This window comes from Vicugna pacos, chromosome 21 (genome assembly GCF_048564905.1).
Source record: "Vicugna pacos chromosome 21, VicPac4, whole genome shotgun sequence".
Classification (NCBI taxonomy): domain Eukaryota; kingdom Metazoa; phylum Chordata; class Mammalia; order Artiodactyla; family Camelidae; genus Vicugna; species Vicugna pacos.
The window spans coordinates 24549205-24568605 of record NC_133007.1 but is presented as its reverse complement, the minus strand read 5'-3'; the positions used below and the strand labels follow the sequence as shown (position 1 = coordinate 24568605).

The 19401-nt window shown below is 52.0% G+C and overlaps 1 protein-coding gene across 3 annotated transcripts in view; it reads right to left on the bottom strand.

Annotated features, from left to right (window-relative positions):
- Window positions 1-226: 226 nt before the first annotated feature.
- The window catches only part of IQGAP3 (IQ motif containing GTPase activating protein 3), a 36788-nt gene continuing 17613 nt past the window's right edge, over window positions 227-19401 (bottom strand). For all 3 annotated transcript variants that reach the window (XM_031689134.2, XM_006214601.4, XM_072946360.1), the window contains 22 exons: window positions 19206-19373; window positions 18973-19112; window positions 18693-18863; window positions 15549-15632; window positions 15315-15386; window positions 15144-15213; window positions 12272-12480; window positions 11418-11570; window positions 10960-11123; window positions 10407-10631; window positions 9393-9533; window positions 7839-7923; window positions 7180-7412; window positions 6682-6814; window positions 6435-6537; window positions 5647-5773; window positions 4497-4584; window positions 3563-3775; window positions 2973-3139; window positions 2563-2664; window positions 2016-2124; window positions 227-1368 (listed from right to left, as the gene is read on the bottom strand). In XM_031689134.2, coding sequence (XP_031544994.2) covers window positions 1255-1368; window positions 2016-2124; window positions 2563-2664; window positions 2973-3139; window positions 3563-3775; window positions 4497-4584; window positions 5647-5773; window positions 6435-6537; window positions 6682-6814; window positions 7180-7412; window positions 7839-7923; window positions 9393-9533; window positions 10407-10631; window positions 10960-11123; window positions 11418-11570; window positions 12272-12480; window positions 15144-15213; window positions 15315-15386; window positions 15549-15632; window positions 18693-18863; window positions 18973-19112; window positions 19206-19373 — 3071 coding nt within the window. In that variant the 3' untranslated portion in view covers window positions 227-1254. The remainder of the gene's footprint in view (window positions 1369-2015; window positions 2125-2562; window positions 2665-2972; window positions 3140-3562; window positions 3776-4496; window positions 4585-5646; window positions 5774-6434; window positions 6538-6681; window positions 6815-7179; window positions 7413-7838; window positions 7924-9392; window positions 9534-10406; window positions 10632-10959; window positions 11124-11417; window positions 11571-12271; window positions 12481-15143; window positions 15214-15314; window positions 15387-15548; window positions 15633-18692; window positions 18864-18972; window positions 19113-19205; window positions 19374-19401) is intronic.

Below are 19401 nucleotides of genomic sequence, written 5' to 3'. Positions count from 1 at the left end.
CTAAGCATTCCTTCCTCCTCTCTGTCCCCTGGGGGAGGGAAGAGAGGAATAAACGCCACATCTCATTAAGCATTTATGAGCTCAGGCAGGCAGAGTGGGCCCACAGCGGAGGCAGGCAGGAGGCTGGGGGAGGCTGCAGGAAGGGCTCCCAGCTCACTCAGGGAAGATCTGTCTTAGAACTTGGGAGCCTGCTCTGCAGGAAATGAAGTAAAGGGTTAACAACAGATGCAGGGGTAACAGCTGGTTTTATTAAAATGAAATCAGAAGGGCACAGGGACAGGAAGTTGGGTAGATGTGGGGACAAGAGAGAGACAGTGGCGGGGACAAGACTGCAGATCTACGGAAATTGCCCTGAAGAGTTAGCTCTAAGACACAAGAATCCTGAGGGTAAAAGAGAAAAGGGAAAGACTGCTCTTTGTACCGTATGAAGCTGAGAAAATGAGATCTTAAACATGAGTGACCCAAGGTGACTTTATATACAAGGTATAAAAGAATGGCACAAATATTAGTTTGAATAGGGAAATGGGAACTCTTTCTCTGAGCTCAAAAAGAAAGAATTAAAGCCATGATTAAGGCTGCACAGTGATCCAGAGTGCAGGAATAAGAGAGAATAAATACCCTAGTGACCCACATGTAAAACAGACCATAAACAAGGGAATGAGATTTGAGGTTAACGGAGGGTCATCTTGCCTATGCTGCCATGGACGACAACAGTGCCACAATGCCACGTGGGCATTAACGAGCGCTGTCTGCCCTGGTGTGAGGGTGAGGGGCTGGAGGGTGTGAGGCGTCACGGCAGCAGAGTGGCTGGGCTTTGGCAGGGCAGGAACACACACCGCTGATGGAGTGGGGGTGGGGGCGGGGAGCCGAGCCCTGGCTTTGGGGTCTGCAGAGAGAGGGGAGGTGGAGGGAAATCAGGCTGCCGGGGCAGTGCTTATAATACTGGAAGGGCAGCAGCAGACACGAGCAATAGCTGTCCCAGGCCAAAGGGCAGGCCCTGGGTTCATTCTCTACCATCTGGCTGGAAAACCATGGAGTTCTGGGATCTCAAAGCCACACAACCAGACTCAGAGGCAATTAGAGACCCTGCCTGTGGCCAGGTAGACAAACTCCTCCAGATGGAGAAAGGTGAGACTCCTTGAGCCTTGCGCAGTCCTGAGCTCTGGGTGTCTGCAGGGAAGTGGAGTAGTGCATTAGTGTTAAGAAAAGCATCCAGCGAGGTGAGAGGAGCTCAGGTAGCACCCATGGCCTCTGTCACTTCCGCAAGAATTTCTTGTTGAGGAGGAAGATGAGAAGGTTAACATTGACCTTGGCCTTGTTGAACAGTTTCATGACAGCCACACCTTCGTACTGGAGCTGCAGGAGGTCCTAGGAGCAGGGGAAGGGGCAGGGAGGAGAGTTTGAGGGTTCCTCATTGTGGCCCAGCCAGCCAGTCTACAAAACACCAATATCCGGGAGCTTTACACAGTCATCCCGGCGCACTGGCCACTGAAGTGGGCGTGGAAACTCCCCTCACAGATGAGGAAACCAAAGCCAAGGGACAGGTACAGTGACTTGACCAAATGTCAATTCAAGCAGAGCCATGGCTTGAAATCATTTAAAAGGCAAAACAGCAATGCAAAAAGATTTGGATTTAAAATCACTGCTTCCCTGAACACTGGCCTATGACTGAGGTCGGCTTCTTAACCTTTTAGCCTCAGAGCCTGTAAAATACGGATAATGCTTCAGAGCTTCGGAGAGGATTAAATGAGGTAACATGCAAAGTCCCTGACATGCGATAGGGCTTCAAATATTAATCCTGCTCTGACATCACCAGCCCACTCCACTCTCCTCATGCTTGGCAGCGGGGTCTGTGTCAGGGCACAGGGAGAGAGGCTTGGGCTGCACAGACCGTCTCTTCAAGAACAGACGGTACGGATAGGATGGGAACAGAGCTGCTGTCACATGGGCACATGTTTAGGCCAGTACCTAAAGCCCATCAGGTGTCTTGAGGGCTTACGGGAGTGTCGCCTTACCTGATAGTTAAGCTGAAATCGCTCCATGTCCACACCCAGGAACTTGGCATTTACTTCGAACTTTCCTGCCTCATCTCCAGGGGTGATGTCAAAGATCACATTTCTGAAGCTATCAAGAACAGGATTCAAAACGGAGACACACTGCCCCTTTCCAGGGCCGAAGCCCCACTCTTCCATCCCAGGCAGCAGTGTGTGTCACCTGGACCCAGGCTTCCCCTTTATCACTCCTGGGGAACACACATCTCTTTCTCTTCCCAATTTTACTTCTGCTCACCACACCTCATCTCTTCTGTCTGCCTGACCCTAATCAGCTGTAATCTTCTCCAGGACACTTTCCCGGCATCTTCTGCCTGAGTTATGTACAACTGTGCTAGATCACGCCCACTGCCATTAACTCTCTGCCTGGAGATGCCCTGTCTTCCCGGTCATCCTAACAGCGCCTTTTAGGCAGGGACCATGCTTCTCCCACCCAGTCCCCAGCCCAGAGCTCCATCCCCAGGTTAGGGGATGGGCTGGGTCTGACATTCTGCCCTCCAAAGACACATACTGAGAGGTGGGAAGATCTTCAATTTCCACCAAGACACCCTTCTCCAGGAGCTGGGCAGCAGTGTAATGGAGAGATGGCTGCTTCTTCCCTTTGCCAGAACTCCTGATAAGAAAAGGCCGCAGAGAATTCATCTAACAAACTCTTCAATACCAAAGACACCAGTTCTCTCTGTGGCTGGTAGGAAGGAAGTTAGACCCTGAGAAGGACTTCTTAGTGATGGAAGACAAAGAAGGGGGCTGCACTTGAGCCCAAGACTTTGCAAGTGAGACTCAAAGACCAGAGTCAGGAAGGGATCATTCTGTGCTGGGGTGAGATTCCCTTTCAAAGCTGGTAAAGAGTGGGCCAAACGGCGACCTGGGTGGGAGGAGAGGTCACAGGTAACCTGCAAAGTGCAGGAAGGGAGCACTTACTTGGAGCTGGGGGCCAGGTGGTCCAGGCAGGCCCGGATGTACTGGCTGTAGTAGTCGCCCTGCTCCTCATAGAAGGTGGTCTTGGCGCTCAGGCCCTGGAACGTGGTCTGGAGCTTCACCAGCTCTGCCTTCCGCCGCTGCCGGTGCCTGCGCTGGTTGCGGATGTCCTGGGGTTGGGGGGGCCAAAGGAGAGGTGAGTTGATCCTTCCCGGAAGGAGAGCCCCAGGGCCTGACTCAGACCCAAGAACAACTCACAGTGAGGATCTTCAGGAAAAGCAGAAAGAGGAAGATTTCAAGGCTGTTTTTCCTAGGACAATCTCAAGGACTCTATCCCAAACCCTCAAATGATGCCTTCAGGGTCTCTCCGCCATTGAAGAATAGCCATTTCAAGGCTCTTGTGTTTTAGTTAGAGTTGCAGGAATACCCAATTCCCTGACTAATTTTGAGACCATTCCTTCAAAAAGGACTCTCTGGAGGTCACTTGGCCTTCCCCTGACTGGTGACAGATTTAGGTGGGCGCTCACTAGGGAGAGACCTGCCCTTGAGGTGCCACCACTATGCACATATACACCCCAGGCCTAGGCCGTTACCTTGGCCAGTTCATCCACCAGCCCCTGGTAGCCATCGCTGGCGCTGACCAACCCCAGGCCCTCCAGTCGGCGCAGGTTCCTCAGGACACGCCGCTGCTTCTCTGCCAGCGGCAGGAGGGAGTGAGCTGTCAGTGAGCGATGTCGTCGCAGCGGCGCTGGGGTCTGGGCCTCACAGGCCTGGCGTCGGCACATCAGCCGCTTGTGGGCTGCTTCCTGTGGGGCAGAGATACTGGAGCGGTCTAGCAGGCCCTGCTATTCTGCCCCCAAGGAACCATGGGACTGGTGGGGGAAGGGATGGAGTGGGGTGGCTTCTGAAGAACATCAAAGTGTACTGCCTCAGACACAGAAGGGCCTGGTGACTCACCACAGAGGAAGCGTGGCCAAGGGACACCCCAAAGGAGTACAGTATAAAGGATTCTGGGTAGACACTGGCTGCGACTTCCCAACAATGGAGCTTTGTGATGGCTCCAGGGTATTTGGGACATTTCCCTCCTGTCCTGTGTTTCAGGATAGCTCTCTACTGGTTGTCCCCACCTTTCCTCTGGGAAGCCCCTGGCTAAGTCGGGATTCCAGCTGGCCCAACTGGCCCCTGGCCCCACACCCACTTACCACTTTCTCCTGCCTCCAGGCCTTCAAGCAGCCCACTCCCTCTGCTGAGTGCCAGCCCCTTGGTGCTCATGACAGCCTTCCCAGACCACTTCTTTGACCCCCCAACAACTCCTAGCGCTGACATTGGGGCTGGGGGCATGGCAGGGGTCACTCTTATTTCAGTGTAGGGAGGGAGGGAGGTGGGGGCCTGGGATTCTGCAGCCGAGGGTCTCTGCAGAGGCCTCAGCATTACCGGTGAGCACAGGTGTCTGGGGTCCCGGGGAATGGATCAGCCATGCTGGCAGGGGGTGTAGAGACAGTACCTATGGTCAGCCTGGCCACTCACCTGCTCTCTGGAGGCTGACAGGGACAGGATCTCCTTGAGGGAGTCCCCGGAATGGAACTGCATGATGTCAGCCAGCATCTGCTTGGTGCTGTGGGAGGTGGGGAGCAACAGGGGCGAGGTGAGGGGCAGGGGAAGGTCTGAACATGCGGCTGGCCAGGAGGCTGAGAGTAAGCGGACCCCGCCCTGCATCGTGGCTGCCAGGGATGCTTGGAAGGCAAGGAGAGAGAGCAGTAGGGGGAAGAATTATGAGGAGAACATAACCAGGAGGAAGATCCAGAAAGAGGAGTTGATGGGCCTGTGATACAGAACTACTATAGTTCTGAACACACTGTGCTCTTATTCCCCTGTGTCCTCTGCATCCAACACTCTCTCACAAATTGTTTTCCTTTGAGTCCATAGGCCAAAGGACATACTTCCTCCTCTGTGAGACTGTTCCCTACCCAGGTGTCCCTTCTGAGCTCTCATGCACCTGACACCCACCTCTGTCTTGGTGGCTCTCTAATGTGTGTTCACTCCAGCCCCACCCGGCTGTAAGGCCTTCCATGGCCAGTCAGAGCTGAACACCCGGCTCACTGGTTTATTGGGTGAATGGATGAGCAGAGGGGCTGTCTTGTTGGCAGGGGGATCAAGGTGGCAATCTGGCTCCTCTTCTGCCCAGATGACCAGCCCAGCCTTGCCAGGGGTCCTCCCTCACTTTCACAGAACTGGAGATGAAAAGCTCCATCTCATCTCCTGACCAGGGCTCACAAGGACAGGGAATTAGAACACGAGCTCCTCCACTGACTGGCTGTGGGACTTCAGGCAAGTCACTTAACCCGAGTTTCTTTCTTCCATTGTAAGGCAGGGAAACCATCATCTACCTCATTGTTCCTAAGATTAAATGATGTATAAGAAAGCAGTCAGTAAACAGCACAACAACATGCAAACACCCATGTTGCCAATGTCCTAACTATTCCTTTGCCAACACAGCCAAAAGCTGAGTCTGTCAGAAGGAAAACAGCAGAGACCGCAACAAGGGGATGGCCAGTTAAGACTTCAGGGAGAACTCTTTGAAGGGTAAGAGAGCCCAGGAAGAAGTGGGACGGCCACTCCAGAGCAGGGCATCCTACTGGCCTGGGGGCGCTCGGGGACCGAGGCTGCTCTCACCCACCTCAGAAGCAGGCTCCGGGCATTGTCATCATCCGCGTCTGTCTCTAGCCCCTCAAACTTGTTGGTGAGTGTCAGGGACACTTCTAGCTTGCTCAGATCCATGTTCCCATCTGCAGCTACGTTCTCCCCTGAGGCAGGTGAGGAAGGAGAGAGACTAGCACACATGCACATGCACAGATGGGGCTGTGCTAAATATGCTGCTCCACACGCCCCTCTGCCAGGAAGCTTTCCCACACTGCCCCGCGGCACGCCTGGTACCCTCAGCCCTGAGCACCAGCGGAAGGGCTGTTACCCACAGAGCTCACCCTTGTTACTGGGGATGTGCCTCCCCAACACCCTCAGCCTTGGTGCCCTGAGGGCAGCGGGGCTGTTCCCCCAAGCCTGGAGCTCCTGGCTGTCTCCTATCTGTCACCGCCTTCCTCCTGCCCTTCTTCCCTTGTAAGCCAGCTTCCTTCCATCTCATGGCTCCTGAAATCCCCCCTTGTCAGAGACACCCTTTTGAGACCCAAAACAGGCCCTTATCCCTCCATGTCTATCTCACGTGATTCAACTGGCCATTTATATGAAGGTACTGGGTCCCTCTACTGTCTGTCCACTCTCTCCATATCAGCCTGTGTCCATGTGTCCATCTCAGGACCAGAGGGAGGGAGGGAGAGTGTGGAACCAGCTTCCTGGCACACGTCCCAGACTGAACAAAAACTTGAGAGGGCACGCTGCCCTGCTCACCTGCTTGTCCGCCCCTCCCTGCAGACCCCCCCGTTGGCCCCAGCTGTCGAGTATGGCACGCACCGACAAGGTCAGGGACGGTAGGCAGCTCCCCAAGGTCCTCCAGGAGCTCGTGCAGGGGGTCGCGGTGATCAGGGGCGATCCAGTCCTGATGTTCCAGCAACAGCTGCAGGCAAAAAAGGCAAAGGTTTGAAGGCAAAAAAGATGCAAGGATTGAGCCTGGCTCCCTTCGAGGGCAAGCCCATCACCCCATCGTGGACTTCCACAGCCCTGCCCACCTACCCAGTGCCCTCAGGTTGCAGCCCCTCACCCTGTGCGTGTTGACCAGCTCCCCCATGGTGATGTACACCACGGGTTTGGCCACAGACACCATGTCTGAGTACTCATCCATTGCAAAACGCTCTTCTGGCTCTGGCACCTGGCAGGCTCGGCAGATGAACCTCCTATCTCCAGAGGAAGAGCATGTGAGAGTGGGGCGGGTCAGCACCCCAACATGATCTGTTCCCATCAGCCCTTCCCTGGCCCTCTCCAGTGAATGCTCAAGCCAACACTGACTCTCCAGTTTCACCTCCAGTCCCTCTGTTCTGCCCCAGCATCTCTCCCAGTGTCCCCCTCCAGGCAACTTCCTTCATTAGTCCTCTTTTCTCTCCACTGGGGAGTCCTTCCAGCAATCTATCCTCCAGCCCACTACTACCCTCTACAGCTCTACGCCTCTCTTCCTCACGGACTTGAGAGGGGAACTGGTATATGAAAGAAGATGGGAAGAGGAGAGGGGGACAGGGAGGAATAGGATGCCAGGACCCAAGACCTGAACTTGTGGTGTGTCTCCTCCAGATAGTCATTCAAGACCCGCAGGTGCTGGCTCTCCCTGGAGAAGGCCTTGCCAGCCGCAGCGTGCTGCAGGAGTTGAGCCACAGCCCCCAGGGCATGGCGCTGGGGGGTGGCCAGGGCGCCGCCCGCTGCCATGGCCACAATGTCGAAGGCGTCAGGGGCCACTACCGCTGGGTTCAGGAATCGGTAGTACAGGAGGTTCCCTACCACCTGAGGGCAGAGGAGACTATCCTAGAGGCGCCTGGGCCCGCCTCCACAGCCCCAGCCCCCCTGTCCCAGCTCACCTGGCTGGAAGGGACCACCTGGGTCAACCAGTCATCATACAGAAGAGAAAACAGACCCAAAGCAGGCCGGCAACTTGCTCAAGGTCACATAGCAAACTTGAGCAAGAGCTGGGACTAGCACCCAGCTCTGACAAGTCCAGGTTGTCCACTGTTAACTCATGTCCCAGGTGCCTTTTCACCTGCCACCTGAACTCTGCTAGTGAGCCAGGCTCGAATGACAGGGAGGAGAGTATTTTCCTTCTTGGATTTTTACAGCATAGAGGTTACGGTCCTTTTGTCTCAGTCTGGGGACTCACAGGTACAACAGGGGCAAGGAGAGCTTGGGAGGTTGGGGATGGGAGACAACACCTGCCTTATAGACCTCATTCTCTGTGGCATCAGGGAACTTCTCTGCCAGAGCTGTCTTCAGAACCTTGGCCACATAGCGCATCCCATACCTGGGGGCAAAGCAACAGGCGCAATATGACTGCCCATTCACACCAGAGTTGAGGGCATGAGTACCTGCCTCTCCTTCCCCGGGCTCAGCTCACCTCCCCAGAGGTGAGCTCAAGCCTGGCCCTCCCCCGTCTACAGCCAGCTTCCTGCTGCCTTCCTCTGAACATCTCCAGGCCCTGTCCCTCTTCCTGCCCTTGTGTCAGCACCCAGGACCAGGGCCTTGTCATCCATTAAGCTCTCACATAGCCTCCAATCTGTCCCGAGAGCCTCTTCTTTGGCCCCCTTATCCTCCCCTAGGAAACACCCCAGATCCCAATATCCATCCGGCCTTCCCCACAGAGGCACCTGTAGCCTGTACCTTAGATGTCTGATACCAACAGCCAGAACCCCAGCCCAGGACAGCCTGGGAGGCTCTGAGGCAGCCAACCTTGTCTGTTGTCACAGAGCATCTGTGAGGGGCCTGGTCTGGGCTAGAGGCAGGGGCCAAGGAGAACAAGGAAGTAGAGTAGAAGCATCCAGTCTGACTCCACCACTAACTTGAGATGCCAGCTTAGGCTATTTCGTTCCCCTTTTACGTTTTCAACCTGGTCTGGAAAATGGGAATGCTCACTCTTGCTCTATCTCACAGGGTTTTTGTGAGGTGAGGATCAAGTGAAATTATGTCTGTGAACGTAATGACAGAGTGCTATTCCAATGTGCTAGACTTTTTATTATTATATTATTATTATTATTATTATTATTATTATTATTATTATTATTATTATTATTATTATTATTATTATTATTATTATTATTCCTGCTACGGATGTGTCACCTATCAATTTAATTAAATACATTTAAAAGCTATGTCCACCTCCTAGGGTACCAGGGAGAAAAGTTTACAGCTCATCTTGTCCTTTCCTTTATTAGTCCTAGGCCAATCTTACTGAACCCTAATTGTAAACCCTTAGTCCAGTTTGGCAGGTTTGGGGAGCAGGGTCATGAACTCTGTGGGTCCCCTCTCTAGAATGCCCACCTTGCCCCACAAAGGCTGGCTGGCTGAGTGATGATCTAGATAAGCCTCACCTTGTCAAATTTTCAATCATTTGCTTTTCAAAAAAAAATTATTGACTAAAATTTAAGAAAGTTTTACTGGTTTGGAGTTTTCATATTTTTGACTTTGCGGACTGAAGGATTTCATATGTTTCACCATTTACACTCAGACAACAATATGTCCCCATAGTCATTTGAGGTTCCCTTCTCTGGCCCAGTGATGTCCTGACTGTCTACACACAGACCTGTGTGCTGTACTCCAGCTCAAGTCTTTAGTAGGGCTTTGAGCATTCTCTACCTATCTCCTGGAAGACCTCGAGCACCTCTAGCCCAGTTTCCCTTCCTGCCTTCCATCCTTCAGGACTGCTCTGCTCTCCCCATCATAGCCTGGCCCTCTTGAGATCCTGTGCTTAGGCTGGGGTGGGGCTGTTGCACATACGGAATTTGGTCCACGGATGAGATGATGGCTACAAGGAACTTGTCAGTTATGGCAAGGAGGTTGCGGAGGGAGATGTCCAGTCGTCTCTGGACCTCTGGATGGCTCAAGGCCTGCTCTGGGGTGACGTCATAGGGGAGATGGCTGTGGGCAGAGAGAGACAGAGTATCAATCAGAGCCACCTCTCATGGTCTCCCCTCCCTGAGGTCCTACCCCTTAAACTCACCTAACAACAAGAGCTCATTCATATGTGCTAAAGGCAGCCCACAATGCTTAAGGGGGTTAGGCCAGAATAAGAGAAAGGACTCAGAGGGGACTAGAGCGGTGTGGGTGGAAGGAGAAGAAAGAGATGGAGTACCCACGGGGTGGTGGAACAGCGTAGGAGGGAATGGAGGACCTGGAATCTGCGGAAAGATCCTAAAAGGAACCAGAGGAGACCAGTGTTGCCCTGCACCTGGTCTTTGGCAGTTGTGGTGGTAGGCCCCTCTGGCTGGGACAGGGCCTTGCAGTTCCCCCACCTATATACCCACACACCAATCAGAGAAGCCACCAGCACTGCCTGTTCTCCTCAGTGCTCCATTTCCCTAGTACCTATGCACTGAGTTAATGCTGCCAATCTATAAGGCCAACATATTTCTCCCACTATCTTATTTGCCTATTCATCTATAAATTTGAATATTCAGCTATACCCCTATCAGTAAGGAGTCCACATCCCAATTCCCAGCAAACCTGACATATCATTTGCAAGCACTGACATAGCAATTAAACACATTTGCATATTTATCTGTGCTCATTCTATGTTAAGCACACCAGGTCCGGTGTCATTTACATCAGCTCCATGTTAATTACCAGAGGGGGTCTAAAAGGCTACCTTATTTCATCCTATAGGACTGGTGTCATATTTGCATAAATCAGCATGCTCATTTATATGCCACCTTCAAAGCACACTCAAGCTTCCCCAGTGAGGCCCAAGACCATGCTGATCAAAGAGAGCTCTCCCTCTGCCCATCTGCTTACCTGCGCTGCCCTGTTTGGGCCTCGGTCTGGTTGATCCAGCTCTTGTAGAGGTGGACAGGGTCTGTGTGGACACTGAGCGTTTTGTCCTCTAGCACGTCTTGGATAACCTTGCCAAGGATCTCCTGAAGGGCACTCTGTCCCCGCCCATTACGGTAGAATCTCACCACCAGCCTCACCACCGTTGGGTTGCCTGTCACCATGTCCTGGGGCTGCTCCACTTTTGACCTGTGGATCAAGAGGTCACTGAAGCTGGACTCCTGCCTCTGTGTAGAAGAGTTGCTTTTCCTTTTGAGCTTTTGGCTCTTCAAACCCTACTCTGGTGTCCCTCCTCTTAAGGAATGTCCTGTTATTTCTATCTCAGCCTTTGTGCTAACATATCAGCACATGTCCTCCCACCGTGCTGTCCCAGGAGATATCTTGCCTCTGGGGGAGGCAGAGAAAAGAGGTCTACTGATTCTGTTTCTACCTTCAAACCTCAACAAATTGTCACCTTGTGAAGGAGCCAATTTCTTAACCCATTCTCTTCCCATTCCTTTGCATCTGGAAAACCTACTTGATTTCCTCTTGGAGCGCTGTCTTGAACAGCTGGAGCAGGAGATAGGCCTCTCGGCGGTTGGAGGCATAGTTGTACAGACTGAAAATAACTGATTCCATGAACTTGGTGGTTTTGTTCTGTGGCATCTGAAAGATCAGCTTGGCCAGGTAGATGGGTTGAGTCTGTAAGCAATGGGGGAGATAGGAATGACTAATAATGCACCTCAGGACTGGTGATCAGATAAAGAAAGGATCCGCAGATTGGAAACTGGGATAAAGAGAGCACTGCCACACTTTCTCAAGGGTACTGGAAATATTTCAGAGAAATGAAAGGAGACAGTCTCTTCCTGGGGACAAGGCATTAGGATTGTGGAAAAGGACACCTTACATGCACGCAAAGGCACAGATGTGAAGGCCTCAAGGTCCAAGACCCTCAGGAGATGGTGGAGATCTCTCCTTCCAAAGACCTTTGTTCACCTGGAGCAGGTAGAAGAGGTGTTGGTAAGCTTCTAGTTTCTGCCGTTTCTCTTTGCTCAGCGACTTTAATCCCTTCTGCTTGTCCAGAACCATCATATCCGACAGCTGTTCCTTATTCTTCTTGGTCAGCTTCTTGCAGTGGGAGACCACCTCCTGCAGGGGCGGGGGAGCGGGTAATACAACCAGCCCAGGCCAGCACAGAGCACAGAACATATGGTCTAGAATCAGTGCCTTGAAGAGCCAGGGCTTTCTGCTGTTCAAGGTATTCAAGGCATGAGCCAAGGGAGAGTAATGATTCTAGGGTGAGGAAGGGCCTCCTACTACCCTGAGACTCCATCTGGCACCTCTGCTCTCACAAACCTAGTTCCCAAAGAGAACTAGGTTGCCAGGCTGAGGCATCGTGTCTACTATTATTTCTTATTAGACTGTTGCACAAGTCTGAGGTGGAGATATCACCATCACTTCCACCTGTCACTGCGTATTTGTACGGTAATTTACGCTTTAAGAAGCTTTCATGTCTATTTTTACATTTGGCCTGGTGAGGTGGGCACTCTCATGATTCCCACTTTACTTAATGAGGAAACAGACTTAGAGGTTAAATGACCAGGCTGCAGTCTCACCACTAGGAACCAGCAGAGCGAGGCATTCCAATTTTACGTCCAGTGCTCTTTCTACTATATCACGTGGCCCCAACAAACTACCAGAAGGGCAGAAGACCACTGGGAAAGGACCTGAGCCAGGTGATAAAATCCAGACATTTAAAAAATATTTGCTTAGCAACCAGAGAATGTCCAGCATCACCTCTCCAGAGGCAGCTAGATTTGGGGGAAGGGTGGGCCGGGGGGGCCCCTCACCTGCAGGGTGATCCGGTTCTTTACCAGCAGGCCAATCTTGATGTCCAAGAGGTTGAGGTCCTGCTCCAGCTGCTGATTGGACCGAATCTTCCTGACCACCTCTTCCTGGAGCCTCAGCAGCTCTGCCTCAGCCAAGAAGTCCTGCGGACTTTGATTCAAGAGGTGGGCAAATCTGCGTACCACGCTGAGAGGGGGATGGGGCGCGTGGACTGGCAGGAAAGGAAGAGGCACCAGAATTAGACATGCCCTCACCAGCTTCCTTGCCAGTCCCCTACCCCAGTTATCCCATCCTCAGTCCCCATTCTGCTGAGGCTAGCAGGTCCCCAACCCCAATCCTTTCTAACTAGTTCTGCTTATAGTTGGAGGGCAGTGGGCAGCCTCCCAGCCAGTCCTGCCGCTGAGCTCCTATCTCATAACCAGGTATGACATAAGCTGTGTCCTTCGCCCATCTGGATTCACCTCCCACACCAAAGTCAGAGCCCTAACACCCTCTGATGATCCCCTCAGGCCCCTCTATTCTGATTTACTTCCTGCTTCTGCTGGGCCAACTTACTTTCATCTTTTGTCCCAAGTTCACTTCCACCTATCAGCCCCCACTCAGCCTTGCCTGACCCGCATACAACTCTCCTCTGTCAGGAGTGTCTGCACAGCGGGGAGCACAGATAGAAGGAATGTTCAATGGTTTTTATATTATAGGGAGCAAGGTCAGAGCTAGAAGGATTCTTCTTGAACCTCTTTTGGAACAGGCATTTGAGCAAAGAGAGGCCTCTGAGCTAGGCTACAGGGAACAACAGCAGAACAACAACTAAGACATATAACATTCACTATGGGACAGAAACTGTTTTAAGTACTTTACGTACTAAAAGAACTCTGTGAGGTCAGCTCACTACAACTTGCTGATGAGATCACTGAGGCACAGAAAGGGTAAGTAACTTGCCTTGGGTTACACAGCTAGTAAGAAATGAAGGAGTCAGATTTGAAACAGGAAAAAAACTAGGCCCTGTCCTTAAAGGCAGTCCAGTAAGGGAAGTAGACAAATAAACCACCATTCACTACAGTGTGGTTAGTGCCCTGGGAGGGGTAAGCATGCAGACCTTTGGGAAAATAAAAGCGGGCCACCCAAGCCCATCTGCAAAGTGAAGGAAGGCTTCCCAGAGGAGGTGAGACCCAAACTGATGTCTGACAAGATGAGAGCAAGGGCACTTGGCTGTTTTAGGAAGTGCTGGAAGTCCGTTGTGTCTAGAGCACAGTGCAGAGGGCGCAGGTGGTGAGGGGCAGGGGCAGGGGTCAGTGAGGTCAGAGGTGCAGGGCGAGGCTGGATTGGAGTAAAGAGCTTCAGAAGCTGTGCTTAGGTGACTGGACTTTATCCTGAGGGCAATGAGACCTCACTGACAGGTTTTAAGGGAGTGACAAGATCACATGGACAGGTGTAATGGACTAATCTGTGTAGAGGACGGATCTTTGGAGAGTGAAGCATAGTGGAACCAAAGATAACTAATGGCATCTTGGATTCAATGATACAGCACATTAACTCATTTAATCCTCACAACAACCCTACACAATCGTTATCTCCATTTTGTAAATGAGAAAATGGAGGCAATAAAGAAGTTGAGTAACTTGCCTAGGGCCACACGGCTAGTAAGTGGCAGTGCTCTGAGTGGAGCTTGGGATAATGAAATTGGGAGACAGACCTGTGAAAAACAAGTTCTTCTGGAAAAACGATAAACTAAAGAGAAGAAAAAGAAGATAAAGGACGGCTAGGGCAGTGGTATTAACGCAACAGCAAGGGAAGAAAAAACAGAAAGAGCCAAGCTGGGGAGAGGTAAGGAGGAAAAAGCAGCTCGCTGCCTGGAAGCAGATGGGTTGAGTGTCTTTGGGCAGAGTAGGGCAGGTGGTGCCCCTGCCGGCAGGGCAGGGCGGGAAGAGGAGATGAAGGAGGTGATTCCTCAACAGTTACTCAATCTTGAAGTCCAGGAGTGGAGCCTCAGCCCACAGAAGGAAACAAGCCTACCTTTTCGGGAACCCAAGTGCAAACCTGGAGATGGACCATTAGTCCATCCACTTCACCAAAAGGAGGGGGACCTCTAAGGCTGGGCTTCTGAGCTTTATGGACAAGACTCAAGAACAGCCTAGAAGGACTTCTTTAAGGCTTCAGATGCATGCCCAACTACTGGGAATGGCAGGGCAGGAAGATGGAGCCCCCTCAAGAGCTCCTCCTCAAGCTCCCCAGCACTGTAGAAAGGACTCCAAGTGGCTTCGTGTGTGATGGGCCAACGAGGGTGGAGGCAGAAGAGCCATGGGTGAGGGAGGAGGGCAAAATGGGAGAAGGCTGGAACTCTAGACAGAGGACAAAGATCCTTCTCTTTCTTTCTTTTTTTTTTTTTGCTTTTGTAGTAGCAACAGGAAGATAATCTAAGCCTGGTACAGAGGCAGACAGAACCTGGTAGGAGGGGCTTTTCCTGTGATGAGGCTGTTACTGGGGTGGGGCAAGGGGGCTTTTGTTACCATTCGTTCCACATTTCTGCACAGACAACTTGTACCTTCTCCTTACCTGCTGTGCGGTCCCAGGAGGGATATCTAGACCTGCCTGACTTTGGGGGGATTCCTATCTCTCCCATCAAACTGGGGGATCTGCAAAGGCAGGAGCTGTTCCTTACTTCTCCCACCTACCCTGGGTCCTAAGCACGCTCAAAGTTGGACACATCAGCTCTTGGTGAGAGAAAAGGGCTCAAGAAAGCCAGACAACTTCTCCAAGGCCCCAGATGGTAAGCTGTGAGCTGGTGTGACTTTGGGCCTTGCTAACTGTTGAAAGCCACGAGACTCGCACAGACAGACACTTGCACAGACAGAGGAGGGAAGTCAGATAGTTTACCTAATGTCCTGTAGTCATCCCGGGCTTTCCTGGCTCGGAAAAATGCCTGGATCTTCACAATAGCGTTAACCTGCCATGAACACAGATGGGAAAAGGGTTGCTGGCTGCCTGTGCCCTGGTCTCATAGATAAAGGTTGGGTATGGGGACAGGGGTAATGGGATGACGCTCACATTTTTCTGGAAATAGCCCAGACGCCTCCGGTATCGCCTCCGAGCTGCCCACATCCGGGCCCAGGCCTGGATCTGGGGGCAGAGACACACTGCCTCAGAACTCCAGCCTCAGGGCCCCGCCTTCAGACCCAGGCCCATTCACCACCTCTAAGGGTCACAGGAGGTGAGAGGACTAAAACTTGTTCTCAGCAGGTCCTTCAAAAGACAAGACCCCACCCAAATCATGATAGCTACCTTAACTACAGCATCTGTGTTTGCTTTTAAATATTGCAACCGTTCCAGGTAAATCTTCCTCTGTCTGTAACCCCGCCAATGAGCCTGTGGATCAGGAGAGAAAAAGAGATAACCCAGCTGGTTCCCAATGGCCTAAGAAGCTTGTGGGAAAAGCCTTGTTCTGGGCTTTCCAGGGAATGTGGGGTGGGGAGGTAGGAAAGTAGAGGGGGAAGGGGAAACTGGCCCTGTTCTCAAAGAACTTCCAACTTCATGGGGAAAACCAGATGTCTGCATGTAGCCAGTCATGCCCTCTGCCACACTCCCTGGTCCCAGCACACACACACACAGAGACACTAACACACATCATGCTATCAAACATACACATTCATGCCAACCAAACCTTCTCACAGAAACAACTGTTAAGATACAAGCTTAAAAGATTCACAGCATGCACTATATCCCCCTACAGTACACGCGTCTACCCACATAGACTACCCACACAGTACCACACACCCCATAGTTTGGAGAGGCATGTGGTGGCATGGGTGGAAAGTGTGTGCGGGTAAAGTCGTGTGCCCACCATCTCTGCCAATGGCCACCTGGGCAGCAGCTCATTAATCTCTCATAACTCACACTGCTCTTCACAACTACACCACTCAGTTCTGAACCCCGGCTCTAAGCAAACTTCCCCTCCAAGGTCCCCAGTACTTCAGCTGTCAGGCTGATGGCCTCTCCCCCGTGACTAGTCTGCTGCAAAGAGTCTAAATGACCATCTCCTCCGTAAATCATGCCCACTTTGGTCTCTAAGACTCAAAACTCACGGCTCCCTTCCATTTTGGTCTCCTTCCTAGGGGCACCCTCCCTTTCATCCCAAGCTTGTGTGAGATTAATTTTCCTAAAAATACCACTCGGATTATATTTCTCTCAGCCACAAAGTTTCCAGAAGTTCTCAGCCACAAGATCTCATACTCCCATCTGACTGTCTACTAGGCCGTACTTCCTTCAGGACTTTAGCCACATCAGACATTTCACTTTCTTCTAAACACGATGACTTGTGATCTTCTGCCTCTCAACCTTTGTCGATGCCCACCCTCACCCATCTCTACCTTGTAAATCCTGTCTTTCAGGGCAAACATGAAAATTCTCCTGGGTGCTCAGGCCCTGGAGGACACTGTACTGCTGACATTGTCACGGTCTGGTACATTAAGAGCATCCCCTTTCAGCCAACTGTCCTCCCAGCCCTTCCTAAAGCCAGCTCTCCTGGCCAGGCTTTCTCCTAAGACTTACACTGTCCCTGTTTGGAACGGATATAAAAGAGGCAGCTTGGCCCCATGATACCAGCTGTCCATCTTGGAGCCTAAGGGCCAGGAAGCCCCAGTTCTGTGCCTTTCCTCAGCACTCCCTGCCCTCCCTCTCCAGGTACTGCCTGACATACCTAGACAGATGCTGTAGGGAAAGGCAGAGGGGTCTCTTCTCTGCTCTTATTAGTGGCCCATCCCCACATGGCTTCCCCTTAAAGAGGAGCCCTCCCAATCTGGATTGGTCAGAATTTAGGACCCTGACTGGGGTCCCAGCCAGATCAGAGCTCTCAGGAGAGATTGAAGTCTCAGCACACGCAAGCAGCTTCATTTTGGACTCTCACTCCTTCCTGGCTGGAGAGCAGGTGGCCCGAGGCTCTGGGCCCCTCTCTCTTTCTCTGTATCCCACGACCCAGGCCATAGCCAACACAGCTCCAGTACTGGCAGCAAACGTGCCTCCTGACTCTGTCCCTTTTCCCACTGTTGGTGTGGCTTTTCAGCTCCTTAGAGTTGGTGGGAAATTCCAAGCTGGGCTCAGGAGGGAGGAATCTCTGTGATTCAAATCACTAAATGCTGATTACCAAGGTTCTGTATTGAGTTCTGGGACCAATGCCCTGAAATTTAACATCTCCTAATGGCTCCCACCAATAGAGCACTTACTGCGCTAAGTGCTACATGTAATTTTCCTACTTCATCTTCACAGTCAACATGAGGTGAGTACCATCATTATGAATGAGGAAATGGAGAGTTGTAGACGGCTTAGGTAAGGTACCGGAGGTCATATGACCCAGAAGTAGTAGGACCAAGAGGCAAACTGCAGCCTCTGACTCCAAAGTCCGAGCTCTCAATGACCAGCGCATGTCCCAGATCATAACTGAGGGCAATTTGCCAGTCTCAGTCTGTGCTTCTGTCTCCCTTAGGGTTTCTGGGTTTATCTTTGTGTCTCTACCATCCCAACTCCTAAAATCAACTGTACTCCAGTTCCTTTGACAGGAGAGATGTAATCACATATGTGTGTCTCTCACACCCCTCTCCCTTGCCCAGTGCCAAGTGGCATCCTTTGCAGATACTGGGCATTTGGAGGTGTTCATTAAGTAAAGTCTTTTTACACTGCCAATATCACCATGAGACCCTCCAAGTCACATCTGCCTGAGGAGGGCTCTGCTTGCTCAACTCCTAATGTTGCTGGCTTATAAAGTGCCTGGGCCCGAGGCCTATCTTTCCAGATGGCCTCATGTCCCAGTTACTTGTGGGCCAGTCCCACAGGCCACACTAGACCATCCAGAGGCTGGAAGAATAAAAATGGAAAGAGCTGGCTGGAGAGAATAGGTAAAAGTTCTTCCCTAAGGGACTCCACCCCTTTTCTGTTTAACCCCCACCACCTCTTCACTGCTCCTTTTTCAGTCAGGAGGTCCCCCTGGTGTCTAAACCCTGAAGGCTCGCTACATCTTATTCCATTCTCCTCAAGGGCAAGCTGAAAAGCAGCTCTCATACTCTCTGGATAGTGATGATGATGACAGTGACTAGCACTTACACCATGCTCTTGCCTATCTACCAGGCACTCTTCAGATGTATTTTAGATATTACCTCATGACAACCTCTGAGGTGGGTGCTACAATTTTCAGATTCTGTTTTCAGATGAGGAAACTGGGAGAGAGTAAGTAACTTGTCGAGGTCATGCAGCTAACTTGGTGGAACTGGGATTCAAACCCAGGTAGTCTGGGCACCAGAATCCATGCTCTTAACCACTCTTGTTGAGAGGCCAAAAGATCATCCCAACCCCACTCAGCGAAAAAGAAGTAGGGAGGAAACCCCGAAGCTCAGAAAAGTCCAGGCCGTGAAGCCTCAGACAGCCAGAGCCTGCCACCTGGATCTTGACGACTGCTGGGAGCCAGGTCCTCAGAAAGCGAGAACGTTCAGCAAACTTCTGCCGAACCAGGAAGCCACGGAGGCGAGCCTGGAGCCGGATGATGAAGCCCACGTTGGCCTTCCAGAGCTGTTGGCGGTCATAAGCGGCGGTGACCTTGGTGATGGCTGACTGTGGAGGTAGGAGAGAGGGCCTGTGATGTCCTGGTAGGCAGGAGCCTCTCCCGCAGGAAACCTCCCATCCATGAACCCCATTCCTCCTTTACAGGGACCCTGTCAACCTGGATCTCCTCCCGAGTCAGGTGGGAGGTGTTGAGGCGGCAGCCAGGGGATCGCTCCCAGGTCCCCTGGAAGGTCTGCAGATGGAAGTAATAGGCGGTGCCATCCTTCATGTCATGTTGAACCCAGAGTGCTGTATCCCCTAAGCAGAATCCAAGTAAGCAGAGAAGGCTCAGAGGAGGCGAGAGGTGGCACGGGCAGGCAGGGTAGCGGAGGGTCAGGGTAGGGCTATTACCTGGACACCGCTTCTTTGTTACGGTATCTTCTAGGGCTCGTTGGTAGCCATGGGCACACTCGGGAACCACCCCTCGGAGGGCCACAGTGGGGTTCCTTAACACCCGCTCCGTCTGAGCTGCCTTGCCCTCCTTGATGGCTTGATTGATGGCAGCCACGCCGAGAGCCACTAATAGGGGTATGAGGAGGAAGTGGTC